The sequence below is a fragment of the Drosophila elegans genome, unplaced genomic scaffold, assembly GCF_018152505.1.
Source record: "Drosophila elegans isolate 14027-0461.03 unplaced genomic scaffold, ASM1815250v1 contig_767, whole genome shotgun sequence".
NCBI lineage: Eukaryota > Metazoa > Arthropoda > Insecta > Diptera > Drosophilidae > Drosophila > Drosophila elegans.
Genome location: NW_024546120.1, coordinates 680497 through 694859, shown reverse-complemented (window position 1 = coordinate 694859; position 14363 = coordinate 680497). Strand labels below are relative to the sequence as shown.

The following is a 14363-nucleotide window of genomic DNA, read 5'->3' as shown; positions in this document are numbered from 1 at the left end:
TTACTTTGGGTCCAGAAGCACAGCTACTGCCGAGTCCTTGAAAATGGCTCTAACTACTGCGTCAGTGCTGATCGGAGTCGGTGCAGTGTTGTTCCAGCGGGATGTAGACGGCCAGGAGCAACCCATAGCGTTCTTCTCGGCCAAGATGAATTGTCACCAAGTGCACTACACCTCGCAGCCCTGCTGGCCATTCGAAAGTTCCGGCCGTATGTGGAAGGAATGCCGTTCACGTGCATCACGGATCATGCCAGCTTGAAGTGGCTCATGTCCATGAAAGACCTTTCGGGTCGACTGGCTCGGTGGTCATTGCAACTCCAGGGGTGTGACTTCAACATCGAACACAGGAAAGGAAGCGAGAACGTCGTGGCAGATACCCTTTCGCGTTGTTTTGAAGAGCTAACGGTGGACCCGTCAGAGGTGATCGTCTTCGAGACCACTGAGTTTGCTGGAGAAGAGTACACGGAGTTGTTACAAGAAGTGGAAAAATACTTGGCCCTCCTACCTGACTTGAGGATAGTGGACGGTCTCATCTTCAAGAGAGTCTCTTTGCCAAATCAGAATGACGAGGTGGAAGGCTTCGAATGGAAGTTGTGGATTCCCCAGAGTCGGACCTACAGCATAATTGAGCGTGCACATTCGGATCCAATGGCAGCTCATGGCGGAATGGGAAAAACTCTGGAAAACCTACGGCGGCAGTTTTACTGGCCTGGCATGGCACTGCAAGTCCGGGAGTCCATACGCAGGTGTGAAGTGTGCAAGAAGACGAAATCCCCGAATTTCCGGATGCAAGTTGGTATCGGTGAGAGAGTCCAGACTGAGCAGCCATTTCAGAAGCTGTACATCGATTTCCTGGGGAAGTATCCGAGGTCGAAGAAGGGCCAGGCCTACATTTTCATTGTGGTGGATCACTTTTCCAAATACACATTTCTGAAAGCCATGCAAGAGGCATTTGCCTCCAATGTAGTGGAGTTCCTCATTCACGAGGTTTTCTACAAGTTTGGGGTTCCAGAAATTGTGCATTCGGACAACGGCCGCCAGTTTACGTCCAAAATCTTCGAGGAGGCGATGGAAAGCTTTGGCATCACACACATCAAAACGCCAGTCCACTCTCCGCAAAGCAACGCAGCGGAAAGGGTAAACCAAAGCGTGTTGGCGGCGATCCGAAGCTACTTAGAAGAAGACCATCGAGAATGGGACGCGTATTTTCTGGAGATTGAGGTGGCCCCCCGCAACGCGGTCCATTCAGCAACTGGAGAAGCTCCGTTCTTCACCGTATTCGGACGACACATGTTCCTGAACGGAGCCAGCTACAAGTTGGCAAGGAAGTTGAAATCGCTGTACGAATGTCTGGGATGAGAACATCTGATAAACTCCAAGTGATCCATGACAAGGTGCAGAAGAACCTCGAATACGATCGGAGTCGCCTGCGGTACGACAAAAGGGCTCGTACTTTCCTTGCGAAGCCAGGTCAGGAAGTGTATCGCCGCAACTTTGCCCCCAGCGATTTCAAAAAGGCCTTCAATGCAAAGTTTGCTCGGAAGTTCCTGAAAGCTCGGGTGGTCAAGACAGTCGGTAATAATGCGTACGAGCTTGAAGATCTTCAAGGACGACCGATCGGAGTGTACCATGCCAAGGACATTAGGTTGTGATCTGGAAAGAGGAATAACAAAGTACACGAGCTCAGATTCGGAATGTGTCTACTTCCCGTAAAGCGTGGGCCCCGCGTTGGACACCGTTGGAACTGCATCTTGGTATCGAGGCCGGTTGAATCCGAATAGTCCAAATCCAAATGCTCCCAAGTATTCCTGCGCTTGTCTAAAACTCTGTGTTAGCGTCTCTCGGTATCTAGGGTGGTGTTGCATTTTCAGTTGAAGCCGTCTGGAAAATACTAAAACGAACCGATACGTTAGCAGGTCCCGCTATCGATAAGATTCGGTGGTGACACCGACTATTGATAGCGGGAGAGGATCTAGCTATTTAAATTTAGCCCGGTTCGCTCGTTAACTGGGTTAAATAGCCTTGAATACGTTCGCTGACTTGAGAGAGCGGGAGGGAAAATGGCGAACGACTTTGGTGTAGGTCAGGGTTTTGCTTTAGTTGCTGCAATAAGTCGAAGGAGAACAGTCGTGGAAAAATAAGTTCATAAGTGCATTATTAGTTTTTAGATAAATTAAAGTGGGTGGTTATTTATTTGCAATAAACTTATAAATAACAGTGTTTATTAACGCCACCGAGGACCCTATCTAAAGAGCCCCGGAAATTTAAAAGTTTCGGGAAGTGAACACTTACCAGGCAGACCTAACATGGTCGTCGTCCACCAGCCGCAGCAGCATCAGCCACAGCAGCATCAGCCACAGCAGCATCAGCCGCAGCAGCATCAGCCGCAGCAGCATCAGCCGCAGCAGCATCAGCCGCAGCAGCATCAGCCGCAGCAGCGATCAGCAGCCGCAGCAGCAGCCTCCAGCAGCTACAGCGACTGCCTCCGAGACGGCCAGATACGGAGATCCCCTCGGTGAGTCCGTTCCGGGAACGAATGCCCGCGCTGGCCACGTGCTCATCTCCAAGTCCACCGACGCACTGCCTCCGGCCCCTCTCACGCGGACGCTGCGCTATCCTCGGGACCAATTGGCTCCGTGCGGACTCGCGCTGGTTTTCGCCGCTAGCGATCTATCCGTTCTGGCTGCAGTTTCAACCACATCCGACGTTGAACTCTGCAATAAATAAGTTTTAGTTATTATTTTGTGATATCATGCAGTCAAGTACTTATTGTGAAATCTAATCTAAAATTAGAGGCTCAAGCCCGAACCCTAGCCACGCGTCCAACTACATCTAAATTGGGTCGCGAAATTTAATAACTTGTGGGATTTGTTTAGCGTACTTACCTTTTCAGCACGTCCCTTCTTTTCCCTTGGAGCTCCTCAGGATTAGGCGACCCGGTTGGCAAACGCCTCCAATTTAGGTCCATGAGGCGACACTTGTAACTTTAAGCGTCTAAAAATTTCCCTTTAGGTTGTTGCCGCTTTGACCGCTTCTCATCTGGGCGATGGTCTGAGATCGGCCTTAAGTGTTTCTAACGAAAAGAATAGATTATTAGTAGGAATCAATAATGAATGTATTTATTTATTAATCTTGCCAAAAATTAAATGTGAACAAGCTACCGAGATGGTTGTGTGAATTACCTTGGGCGGGGAGATGAGCCGATCCTAATCCACCAGGAATAGACTCCAGTCTGCCGGAGATGGGGCGTGCCTCCTACGTCCTTTTTGGGGCACCCAAGGTTGGGTGGGTGCGTCGTGGCAAGGACATCGAAGCCACCAATTTCGTCGAATTGTCTTAGTTTTCTTTTTTTTTTTTTTTTTGTGGTTTAAGTTGCCGCAACACCCGTAAGTGCCGTGGAGTTATTTGGCCGCCCTCGCGAACGTGGAAATCGCCAAGCTCTTGATTTGGTTACTGGTTGGTTGTTCAGATGCTAATCTTAATTTTTTCCAGATATTCAATTATAATTTGGTATGAGTTTGTTGGTTCATGTTTAAAGAAATGGTAAATGTCGTGGTATTTTTTCAGTGTTGGGTAATTTTGTCTTGCAGAGTTGTATTTGGAACAGCTGAATATGATGTGCGATGCGTTATCGAAATCGTTGCAACTGTCACATCTGTTATTGTTTACTACGTGCATTTTGTTTAAAGTATAATTGTCAAAAGCGTTACCGCTCATTAATCTGTTTATGATTTTTATACCCGAAGGACTGAGGTTGCAGTTCAAGTTGTTAAACCAAGGTTTGTTTAGCGTTGTTGGAAAGAGTTCGCAGTAACCCCGCTGTTTACCACTAGCGAATTCGGCGTACTCCTTGTCCCAGTCCTCCTGTATTAATCTGTGTATTTCAGCTGTGGCATCTTTTATGCTCCATCCCACTACAGTGAAGATACCGTGTGAAGGAGCGTTTTTGGCAGCCAAGTCCACGAAATCGTTTTGGGGTATGCCAGAGTGGCTGGGTATGTAATGGATTTCAACCGCCACTAGTTGAGGATGATTGGCAATTTTCTTTCTTATATTGCAGCTTATGTAGTTGTCGTGACTGGACTTAAGAATTGCAATTGCGCTGTTTCTGCTATCCGTCAAGAAGGCTACGCGAGTTATGCCCACCGAAACGACATGGTCGAGGGCCTTATCAATCGCTAGCAGTTCGGCCGATAGCGACGACAAAATCTTGTTCGTATAGTAACTGGCTGTAAAATTCGAGCTATTTACTAGAAACGCTGCGCTTGAATACCTATCTGTTACTGACCCGTCTGTGAAAATGATGTCAAAGTTCCTATTCCTAAGAGATCCCATTTTTTCCTTAAATATTTGTAAAATACTAGTTTTATTCATATCACTTTTGTATTTGGCTGTTCCCTTAAAGAAATCTAGGTCTACCCTTATTTTACTATTATATACAGGTAATGGATCACATATTTTGACTTGATCTAGGATATGTTTAAAGTCTTTATATAGTTTGGCATAACTAGTATTAATTTCACTATTGGATACAAGTGTATCTTTGGCTGGCAACTCATGAGCAAAAACTTTTATCAATTCTTTTGCCGTTTGAAAACAAATTCTGTACTCGGGCGGAAGCTCCGCTGCCATGTGATATACTATCGGTACCGGTGTACACTTTATTAAGCCGAGTACGCGTCTAAGACTGAAATTAGTTTGTACTTTTATTTTATCCATCGCTGTTTTGGACATTTTGCTAAATGAGGAACATGCATATTCTAGCCTACTTCTGGCAAACGCTTTGTATAGCAGAAGACCTTTCCTGGGATTTACCCCGAAAGTGCATCCACTAAGCAATTTTAAAAATGCACATGTTTTGTTTGCAGATGATATTGCGTGTTCAATGTGTGCGCATGGAGAATTATTGGCGGCTACTATTCGTCCTAGATATTTGATTTGCACTACATCTTTAATTGGGATTCCCTTATAAAAAACTTGAAGCGACTGTTTGCGCAGATTAAAGTGAATAACACTGGACTTGGATGGATTAAAGGATAAATTTAGCTCACCACACTCAGTTTCAAACTCCGTTATTTTTTCTAAAAGTATATCCCTTGCTCCTGAAAAGGTAGCATCGAAGCAAACTAGAAAGAAGTCATCTGCGTATTGAAACAATTCGCAGTTTTCGTCATTCAAATTGTGAAGATTTGCAGTGTATAGATTAAACAAAGTGGGGCTAAGGGAACTACCTTGGCAGACTCCTCTATCAACTTCAAGGCGAATTTTCCCCTTGACAAGCACTCGTTTCCTAAGGAAGTCAGTTAACCAGGCAACGTGATGTTGATTGAAGTTGAGATTTTGGAGTTTGGTCTCTAAGATTCCTATATCGACACAGTCAAAGGCTTTTTGCAGATCTAAACAAGCTGCCACCACCTGAAGTCCTTCTGCTTTTAAAGCTTGCACTTTGTTTATTAGATCATTTATGCACATGGATGTGGATCTGTGTTTCCTAAATGCATAAGATCTATTTGGAAGCAGCCTATTTTGTGAGATGTGGTGATCTAACTTGAGTTTAATAAGGCCCTCTGTTATCTTAAAAAGTACGCTTAGCAAGCAAATTGGCCTATAGTTGTTTATAACTGATGAGTCTGCGTTTCTTTTTGGAATTGGTACTACGTTTATCTCTCTCCAGCTTACTGGTATCTGGCCTGACAGCCATACATTGTTAATAAGATGAAATAATTCGGATTTCTTTCCAGGAGAGAGCATTTGTATCATTCGATACGATAACTTATCTAGTCCCCTTGCTGAGTCAGGCTTTCTCGAAGCTATAAATTCCAAAAAGTCATCTAACTCAAACGGATTTCGGACATGGAATAGCTGATGCCTGTTAGGGTTGGGAGAGACTCCTATTGTAGATGGTGTATTTTTAATTGCATGTAAAAACTGTTCGTCTTCTTCTTCAGACCAAGTGTTGCCAGTTCGTTTTATCTGTTTATATTTTTTAAGATTTTTAATACTATTCCAGATGTTTGGGCTTTCCGAGATTTCATTAACAAATGATTGAAAATTGGATTTTCTTTTGTTACTTATATAGTTTTGAAGTGCCTTTTCTGCCTCTAGGGTTTTTCGGGCGTCTTCAAACTTTTTGGAGCGGTAGAATTTCTGCCTAGCAGCATTTCTTAGACGAAAAAGTTTTTCAGCTTCCTTACACCACCATTTTTTGGGTTCGTAGTTATTTCTTCCTGTTATTTTAACAGTGTTTGACTTGATTGACGCTTCTAATGACTTGGTTATAGCTTCTATGCTGGTAAAGTTGGTGTTTTCGAGATCAATTGCCACTTTGTCGTGGAGAATTTTAAAAGTATTTACTTCAGTACTGACATTGTTAATAACCATTTCGATCGGGAAATGATTGCTGTTGGTAATTTTAACTTTGGAGGAACTCCATGAAATATTTAAGTCCCTTCTATTGCAAAAGGTGAGATCTAGTACCGAGAACTGAACAGGACTGAGCGAAAAGGTTGGCGAACCATCATTTAGGCAAACAAAACCAGCATCAAGGGATACTCTTTCCAAAGTGTGACCCTTGGCATCACTGGTCAGGCTGCCCCATGTTGTTGACTTCGCATTGAAGTCACCACCAATAATGGTGGGGTTGGCCAATGTAGAAGCGTAGTTAAAAATGTTTTTAAGACCCTGTTTCAGATCGGATACTGTGGTGGTTGGGGGGATATATAGGCTAAAAACATTAACATTCCTCTTAAGGTTAAGAGTTTGAACGCCAATGTTTTCTATTAGATCAAAAGATTTTAGAATTCTAAACTTGATGTTGTTGCGGATATAAATCCCAACGCCGCCATAGCCGTCATCTCTTGGTTTGCAGTGAAATTTGAAATCTGGGATACTACAATCGGTATTATCCTTAACCCAGATTTCTGAGAGTAAAGCTATGTCAACGTTGTTATTTATTAGATACATATTAAGTAAGTGCTTGTTGTTAAGTTTGTTCAGGCTTTGAATATTGATTTGAAGAATTTTCATTATGGTATTACAGTTTGATGGTGAGATTCAAAGGAACTGGCAATCTGAAGTGCATCCAAATCCGCGTTGCTTTTGTTCACGAAGTCTCTGATCTCAGTTAGAAATTTTATAACTATTGTGTTTGTACCTACTTCATTTCCTGTGTTACCAATAAACTCCGTGATTTTCTTGCATAACGCATTTAGTTTGTCCTGAGCTACATTGGAACAAGTCTGAGAAATGGAACTCAGATTGTTCATCCCGTTCCCTTTGGTTGTACTGTCATATGAGTTTATAGAATGAATACCCTTGGCTGATTCAGCTGATGAATTAAGAGTACTGTTTGCCTGATTAGTTTGCCATGATGGCGTTGGGAAAGATAACTGATCTTCCATTGCAGGCGCTCCTCTGCGAAATAGGGATGGGTATTTCTTACGCGTCTCTTGTATAGTTAGGTTTTCTAAAGTCCTAGTTTTCTGAATGGCATACGCTTTCTTTCTGGCTGAACAAGATGGCGATGTAGCCACGTGGCTTTCCTTGCAATTAGCGCACTCAACTTTTGTGCATGCTTCTTCTTTGTGCACAGAACCGCACTTGAAACATTTCTTCTGTCCCTTGCAATGCTTTGCAGTATGTCCAAATCGGAAACACCTGAAACACTGCACGAAATACACATACGGCTGAACCTCCACCTTTGAGTACAAGAATTTAATCTCCTTTGGTAGTTGCTGCCCATCAAAAGTTATTTTGACCCTTCCTGTGGGAACAAGTTCATTCTTGTTGTTTTTATCCTTTTTCATAATTCTGCAAACATCTAAAATAGGAATCTGTGAGCTAAGGAGATCTAAGAGCTCTTCATTTTTTAGATTGGATGGAATATTAAATATTATGCCTGTCCTGCTTGTGAAATGCTTAAAAATCTTCGGAATATAACCCTCTCCTTCTAACTCGTTACAGCTTGCTAGATTGTTCGCTGAAACGGCCGAACCACACGTGATCTTGCACCTCCCATAACCGATTCTGGCGACTTCCTCAATCCCGCCAATTTTTAACTTTTCCAAAGAAGCCGACAATTGGAATTGATTAATGGCTTTCCTTTCTGCAGTAATGCTTAGCTTGTCTATACAGACCACGAACGGTCCTTTATGATTTTCGTCGTAGCAGTTCTGAGAAAAACTTTTTGTTGAACTTACAGTTTGCTTTGGGCTTACACCCGGTTTTTTTCCAATCTTCTGTTCCTTTATAGTTTCCATTTTTGGGGCGGTTTTCACGATTTTCTTTAAATCCTGAGGTCCTTTGCTCCTTGTAGCAATAGTTGATGCGACATAAGTTGGTTTGACTTTCGGGATGGTACCACATGGTGGTGGCTTTTCGTTTTTCTTTATCAATCCCATTTCAAAGGAATTTTAGGCGCGTTGGCTCTTCCAACGAAAGCGCGAGCTTCCTGGAAATCCAAGCGTTCTTGGAAAAAAAAACTGTCAAAAATTTGGCGGCCAAACAAATTCACACGGCTTTGAGTCAAGAGCGCACAACCTTCACCACTGACGGCTGAAACGCGAGTGTCTTAGTTTTCTTGATGTAAATATAACTTTGTTTTGCTTTGATTTGTGGTAGAGATGGTAAATCGTCAAGTTAGTGACGTGAGACGTCCGATGAGTCGGAATCGATTGTTCGAACTGCAGGGCATAGGGGGTACTCCGCCCTGGGACTCCGTGGCTAGCCGGCGCTGCCCTCCGGTAGAGATGCAGTTCCGTAACAATATGGCGCCCAAATTAACAAATCAAACATGTGATAGCCGAGTCGACGGCGTCTCGCATATTTATATCTCCAGCCAGCCCCCGAACGGTGGCTTGCATGACACACATGCAATTGCACCGGGACGCGGACTGGTGGAGAAAAGTTGTTTAAATTTTGTAGGAAGAAAGGGAGGCTGTCCACTAGAGGTAGGACAATTGCTCCCGAGGCACAGTTCACAGGGATTAGCTGTGATTTGGCGGTGACATCCTCTTCGAAGGAAATCGAAGGATTCGCATTCCAGGTCGTCCGTGCAATAAGCACGAAAGGTTAAACCAAAAACTGTGATAAAACTGTGATATAGGTATTAGGGACATATTTTTTTGTTAACGTAATTTTAATGAATGTTTTGTTTTGGGGTTACAGTGTAGTTGTTTGTTTTGTGCAGATCCTTGGGTTTTCTGGGTATTTGCGTTTTCATGTCATATCGGTTTAAAACTTAAATGTGTGGTCGTGACCCGTGACGTCGTCACGCGCTGCTCGGCCACCGCGACTTGAATGAAAAACGCAAAGGCCAAAAGGAAATCCTATGCGATCCTGCAAACAGCCGAAGTCCTTAACTGGCGACTTTCAGCACAGCTGAAAGTTAGTTCAGTTGACGAGCGGCTTGTTTAGTGAAAATTCGGACGAAATTGTAGACGCAAGACGACTGGCGCGGAGTCTACCGGCTGGTGATCGGCTCCATCTCCCCTTATTGAGGCTGGAAAAAAAAAAAAATAGGGAAAGAACTTTAGTCTTGAGGGACTTGTTTTTTGATAGGAGCTAATTATTGGTGTGTATTTGTTTAGCCTTAGGTATTTGTTGGTCGTTAATATATTTTCTTATTTATTTCTTATTTATTCATTGTTTATTAGTTCTATTTATTCATTATTATTATTTATTGGCCTGGTAATATAAGTATTCGTATTTATTTATTATTTATCACTTACTAGCATGCAGCACAATTTATTTATTTATACATAATTTGGGTTTTTGGTTGGTACATTGAATTCGGGGTTCAGAAGTCGTGTTAGGGGTTATCAAAATTCAGGATGTCAAAGCGACAAGGCAGCAAGCATGATCACCTGCTTCGATCGAAGGATTTTCCAGGCGAGGACGACGAAAAGATGTGGTCCACGGATGTGGAGGGCGCTACCGAGGCTGGCTTGCCGCGCATATCGGAAGGGTTGCCCAGGACTCCGCTTGCCCGTTTGCGCCAGGGACTGCAACAATAGCAAAAAGGACCACAGGACACAGAGCTGCAGCAGGACCTAAGGCAGCAGCAGATCCTGGTGGGAATTGGTTCCGCGGCGGATGAGTTATTGCAGCTGGACGATTAGGACGCAAGAATCCACGACCCTTTTGTGGATTCCGCGGCAAGGTCGGCCGTTAATGTGGCTTTGGCACAGGCGGCGGAGACCCATCGGAAGGCCCAAGAAGGCGGGATCAATCAGGCACTGAGGGACGAGATCCGAAGTGGCTTCCTGGAGATGATGAAGCTGATGAACGAGGTGTTAAGGCCTGCTGCTCAGCGGCCTCAGCTTCCCCTGGAGAGCATGCCGGATGAGCGAAGGCTTCCGGATTCAAGGATCAACGCGGGAATCCCTGGTCAAGCCCCGCAAGGTGCGGTGCCGAAGAGCACACAGGTCGCCGGCAGGGACGGTTCCAGGCTACCTCCGCCGAGGGTGCCACCGACCGACGAGGAGGCCGCTGGATTTCCAGGAGTTGGAAAGAAGCAGTCCCGGGTATCCTCTGGATCATGGCAGGTCGCGCCGAGACGATGGCCCGGCCCGCAGCTGGTGCGTTGAGGACCGCAGGGTCTCAGAGTTCCGGGAGGAGCCGCGACTGTATGCCAATGTGGGGTCGGCAGCCGCCAACCAGCAATGGCGAATTGAGCGGTGGGGCGTATCCTTCGACGGGGAGGATGAGCGAAACTCGGTGGAAGATTTTATCTTCCGGTTGGAGTTCCTGCAGCGGCAGTGCCAATGCCCGTGGCAAGAGGTGCTCCGAAACTTCCACCTGCTGCTCACTGGACGGGCTCGGGAGTGGTACTGCTGGTCACTGCAGGGTGGACAGGTGGTCCCAGCTTCGAGCCTCGCTGATGGATAGGTTCCGATGCCATCAGTCGGAGCACGATCGGATGCACCAACTTCTGCAGAGGGAGCAGCAGCCCGGAGAGGGAGTTGGCGATTACGTCCACGCGATGCAGCAGTTGGCGGCTCGACTGAAAAGGCCACTGTCAGAGCGACAGCTGGTGACGATTATTAAAAAGGGCTTGAGGGAGAGCATCGCAAGGTTTGTCTACGCGATGGATGTGCTTACGGTGGATGAACTGCGGGAAGAGTGCTGCGAGGTGGAACGCAGTTTTGGACGACGTGGACGGACCACGTACACGCAGCCGATTCGGTATCCTCCGGCGGAGAAGGCCAAGGTTAGCGAGGCTATTGGCCCAGAGCCTGGCGAGGATTCTCCGTGGCACGAGGTGGACGAAGTGCGGGCGAAGAATCCGTTCCGAGCCGGCTGCTGGAATTTCGGAGCCGTGGATCACGGGTTCCGTGACTGCGCAGCAACAGAACGCAGACTGTTCTGCTACCGATGTGGGAAGCCCGACACCGTGTCTCCCAAATGTCCGGATTGTGCGGAAAACGGTCGGCTGGGCGATCCGAGGGCGGAGAGGATGCGTCCAGACAGGAGTTCCGCAGAGAAGAAGAGCTGGTAGGGTTAGATAAATATTTACCTTCTAAAAATAGTAATAAGTTTGCATTACGATACTTACCTTATGCGGAGAGGATGCGGCGGTATCTAGAGACCAGGAACAGAAGCTTCTCGGAGCACCAGTTAGGCGGGATGCGTATGGTGTCTCGCAAGGTGCAGAAGGCCAGGGACCGATTTCGCAAACGTCGGAACTGCCGACGCGAAGCAGTGGCCGCCGTGAAGCGGAGTTTATCGCGAGATCCCAGACCGTTCGCCGCAGTCCGAGTCCTGACCAAGCAACTGACGGGGTTGTTGGACACTGGAGCGAGTGTGAGTCTGCTTGGAAAAGGTGGCAGAGAATTAGTCGAAGCCTTGGATGTGCCCGTCCAGAAGTACCTATCCGCAGTCCGTACGGCCTCTGGAGAGGATCGGTCAATTATCGGACGGGTCAAGTTACCGGTGGAATACCGAGGACGGACAGAGCACATTCTCTTCTACTTGTGTCTTTACCTGGAGCAGCCAGCTTATTTTGGAGTGGATTTTTGGCAAGCATTCGGACTGGCCCCAGCGATTATAGGCCCCATCGATCCGGAAGGCGTGAAGAAGGGCGAAGAATTACACGCCAGGGAGATGAAACACTACGCGGAGGTCGAGGATGACGATGAGGAGAAAACCGATCCCGAATCCTGGACGCTTTCCAAGGCCGAGGAACAAGAGCTGGAGGAGATCAAGCAGCAGTTCTTGACTTTCGAGAGGGATGGCTTAGGTACCACCAGTCTGGAGAAGCACACTATTGAGCTGATGGACGGAGCCAAAGTGTTCAAGGATCGACCCTATCCGATGTCTCCCGCGAAGCAGAAGGTGGTCGAGGACGAGTTCGACAAGATGCTAGCGCTCGGAGTCATCGAGGAGAGCAAAAGCCCCTGGAGCAACCGCACCACCGTAGTATCAAGATCTGGAAAACACCGGTTCTGCTTAGACGCACGTAAGCTTAATGATGTGACCATCAAAGATGCTTACCCGTTGCCCAGCATAGACGACATCCTGTCCAGAATTGGACAAACGTACTACATTTCCAGCGTGGATTTGAAGTTCGCTTTTTGGCAGAACCTTTACGGTTCCTGGTCGGCCTCTTACCAGTTCCGTGTGATGCCTTTCGGACTCTGTAACGCATCACAGAGGCTGGTGAGACTCATGGACCGAGTAATTCCAGCTGAAATCCGCTCGAATGTGTTCGTCTACTTGGATGATCTGCTAATACTAGCGCCAGACATAAGAACGCACTTGAAGTATCTTCGCCGAGTCGCTGAATGCCTGAAAGAAGCAGGGTTAACCATTGGGCTGAGCAAGTCGAAGTTTTGCTTCAAGTCTTTGACCTACCTCGGCTTCATAAGGGGTGGAGGACGTCTGCGGATGGATCCAGGGCGGCTATTAGGCGGATGCCTGAGCCAAGGACCATGAAGGAAGTGAGAGCCTTTCTTGGGACCGCTGGTTGGTACCGTCGGTTCATAAAGAACTTCGCAACTTTGGCTGCCCCGCTCACGGAATCCTTGAAGAAGAAGGTAAATAAGAAGTTTTCCTTGAGTCCAGAAGCACAGCTGGCAGTAGAGTCCCTGAAGATGGCCCTAACTACTGCGCCAGTGCTGGTACATGCGGACTTCAAGCGGCACTTTTTCATCCAGTGCGATGCATCCCAGATCGGAGTCGGTGCAGTATTGTTCCAGCGGGATGAAGACGGCCAGGAGCAACCAATAGGGTTCTTCTCGGCCAAGATGAATTGTCACCAAGTCCACTACACCGTCACTGAAAAAGAATGCCTCGCAGCCCTGCTGGCCATTCGAAAGTTCCGGCCGTATGTGGAAGGAATGCCGTTCACGTGCATCACCGATCATGCCAGCTTGAAGTGGCTCATGTCCATGAAAGACCTTTCGGGTCGGCTGGCTCGGTGGTCATTGCAACTCCAGGGATATGACTTCAACATCGAACACAGGAAAGGAAGCGAGAACGTTGTGGCAGATACCCTTTCGCGTTGTGTTGAAGAGCTAACGGTGGACCCGTCAGAGTTGCTCGGCTTCGAGACCACTGAGTTTGCTGGAGAAGAGTACACGGAGTTGTTACAAGAAGTGGAAAAAAACTTGGCCAACCTACCTGACTTGAGGATAGTGGATGGTTTCATCTTCAAGAGAGTCTCTTCGGCAAATCTGGATGACGAGGTGGAAGGCTTCGAATGGAAGTTGTGGATTCCCCAGAGTCTGACCTACAGCATAATTGTGCGTGCACATTCGGATCCAACGGCAGCTCATGGCGGAATGGGAAAAACTCTGGAGCCAGCTACAAGTTGGCAAGGAAGTTGAAGTCGCTGTGTGATCACGAAATGTCTGGGATGAGAACATCTGATAAACTCCAAGTGATCCATGACAAGGTGCAGAAGAACCTCGAAGATGCATACGATCGGAGTCGCCTGCGGTACGACAAAAGGGCTCGTACTTTCCTTGCGAAGCCAGGTCAGGAAGTGTATCGCCGCAACTTTGCCCCCAGCGATTTCAAAAAGGCCTTCAATGCAAAGTTTGCTCGGAAGATCCTAAAAGCTCGGGTGGTCAAGACAGTCGGCAATAATGCGTACGAGCTTGAAGATCTTCAAGGACGATCGATCGGAGTGTACCATGCCAAGGACATTAGGTTGTGATCTGGAAAGAGGAATAACAAAGTACACGAGCTCAGAATCGGCATGTGTCTACTTCCCGTAAAGCGTGGGCCCCGCGTTGGACACCTTTGGAACTGCATCTTGGTATCGAGGCCGGCTGAATCCGAATAGTCCAAATCCAAATGCTCCCAAGTATTCTTGCGCTTGTCTAAAACTTTGTGTTGGCGTCTCTCGGAATCCAGGGTGGTGT

General features: G+C 46.8%; 1 protein-coding gene across 2 annotated transcripts; it reads right to left on the bottom strand.

Annotated features, from left to right (window-relative positions):
* Positions 1–10846: 10846 nt before the first annotated feature.
* Positions 10847–12357, bottom strand: LOC121467810. 2 transcript variants are annotated; one of them, XR_005977843.1, is made up of 4 exons: positions 11980–12208; positions 11552–11805; positions 11098–11487; positions 10847–11011 (listed from the first exon to the last, which is right to left on the bottom strand). XR_005977843.1 is itself a non-coding variant. In XM_041710110.1 (3 exons), exons 1-3 carry the CDS (start codon positions 12020–12022, stop codon positions 11365–11367), a joined length of 420 nt encoding a protein of 139 aa, XP_041566044.1. In that variant the 5' UTR covers positions 12023–12357; the 3' UTR covers positions 10847–11364. The 2 variants fall into 2 exon arrangements, 1 of the variants encoding a protein (XP_041566044.1); XM_041710110.1 differs by having other exon boundaries at positions 10847–11487; positions 11980–12357.
* Between the last annotated feature and the right edge of the window lie 2006 nt (positions 12358–14363).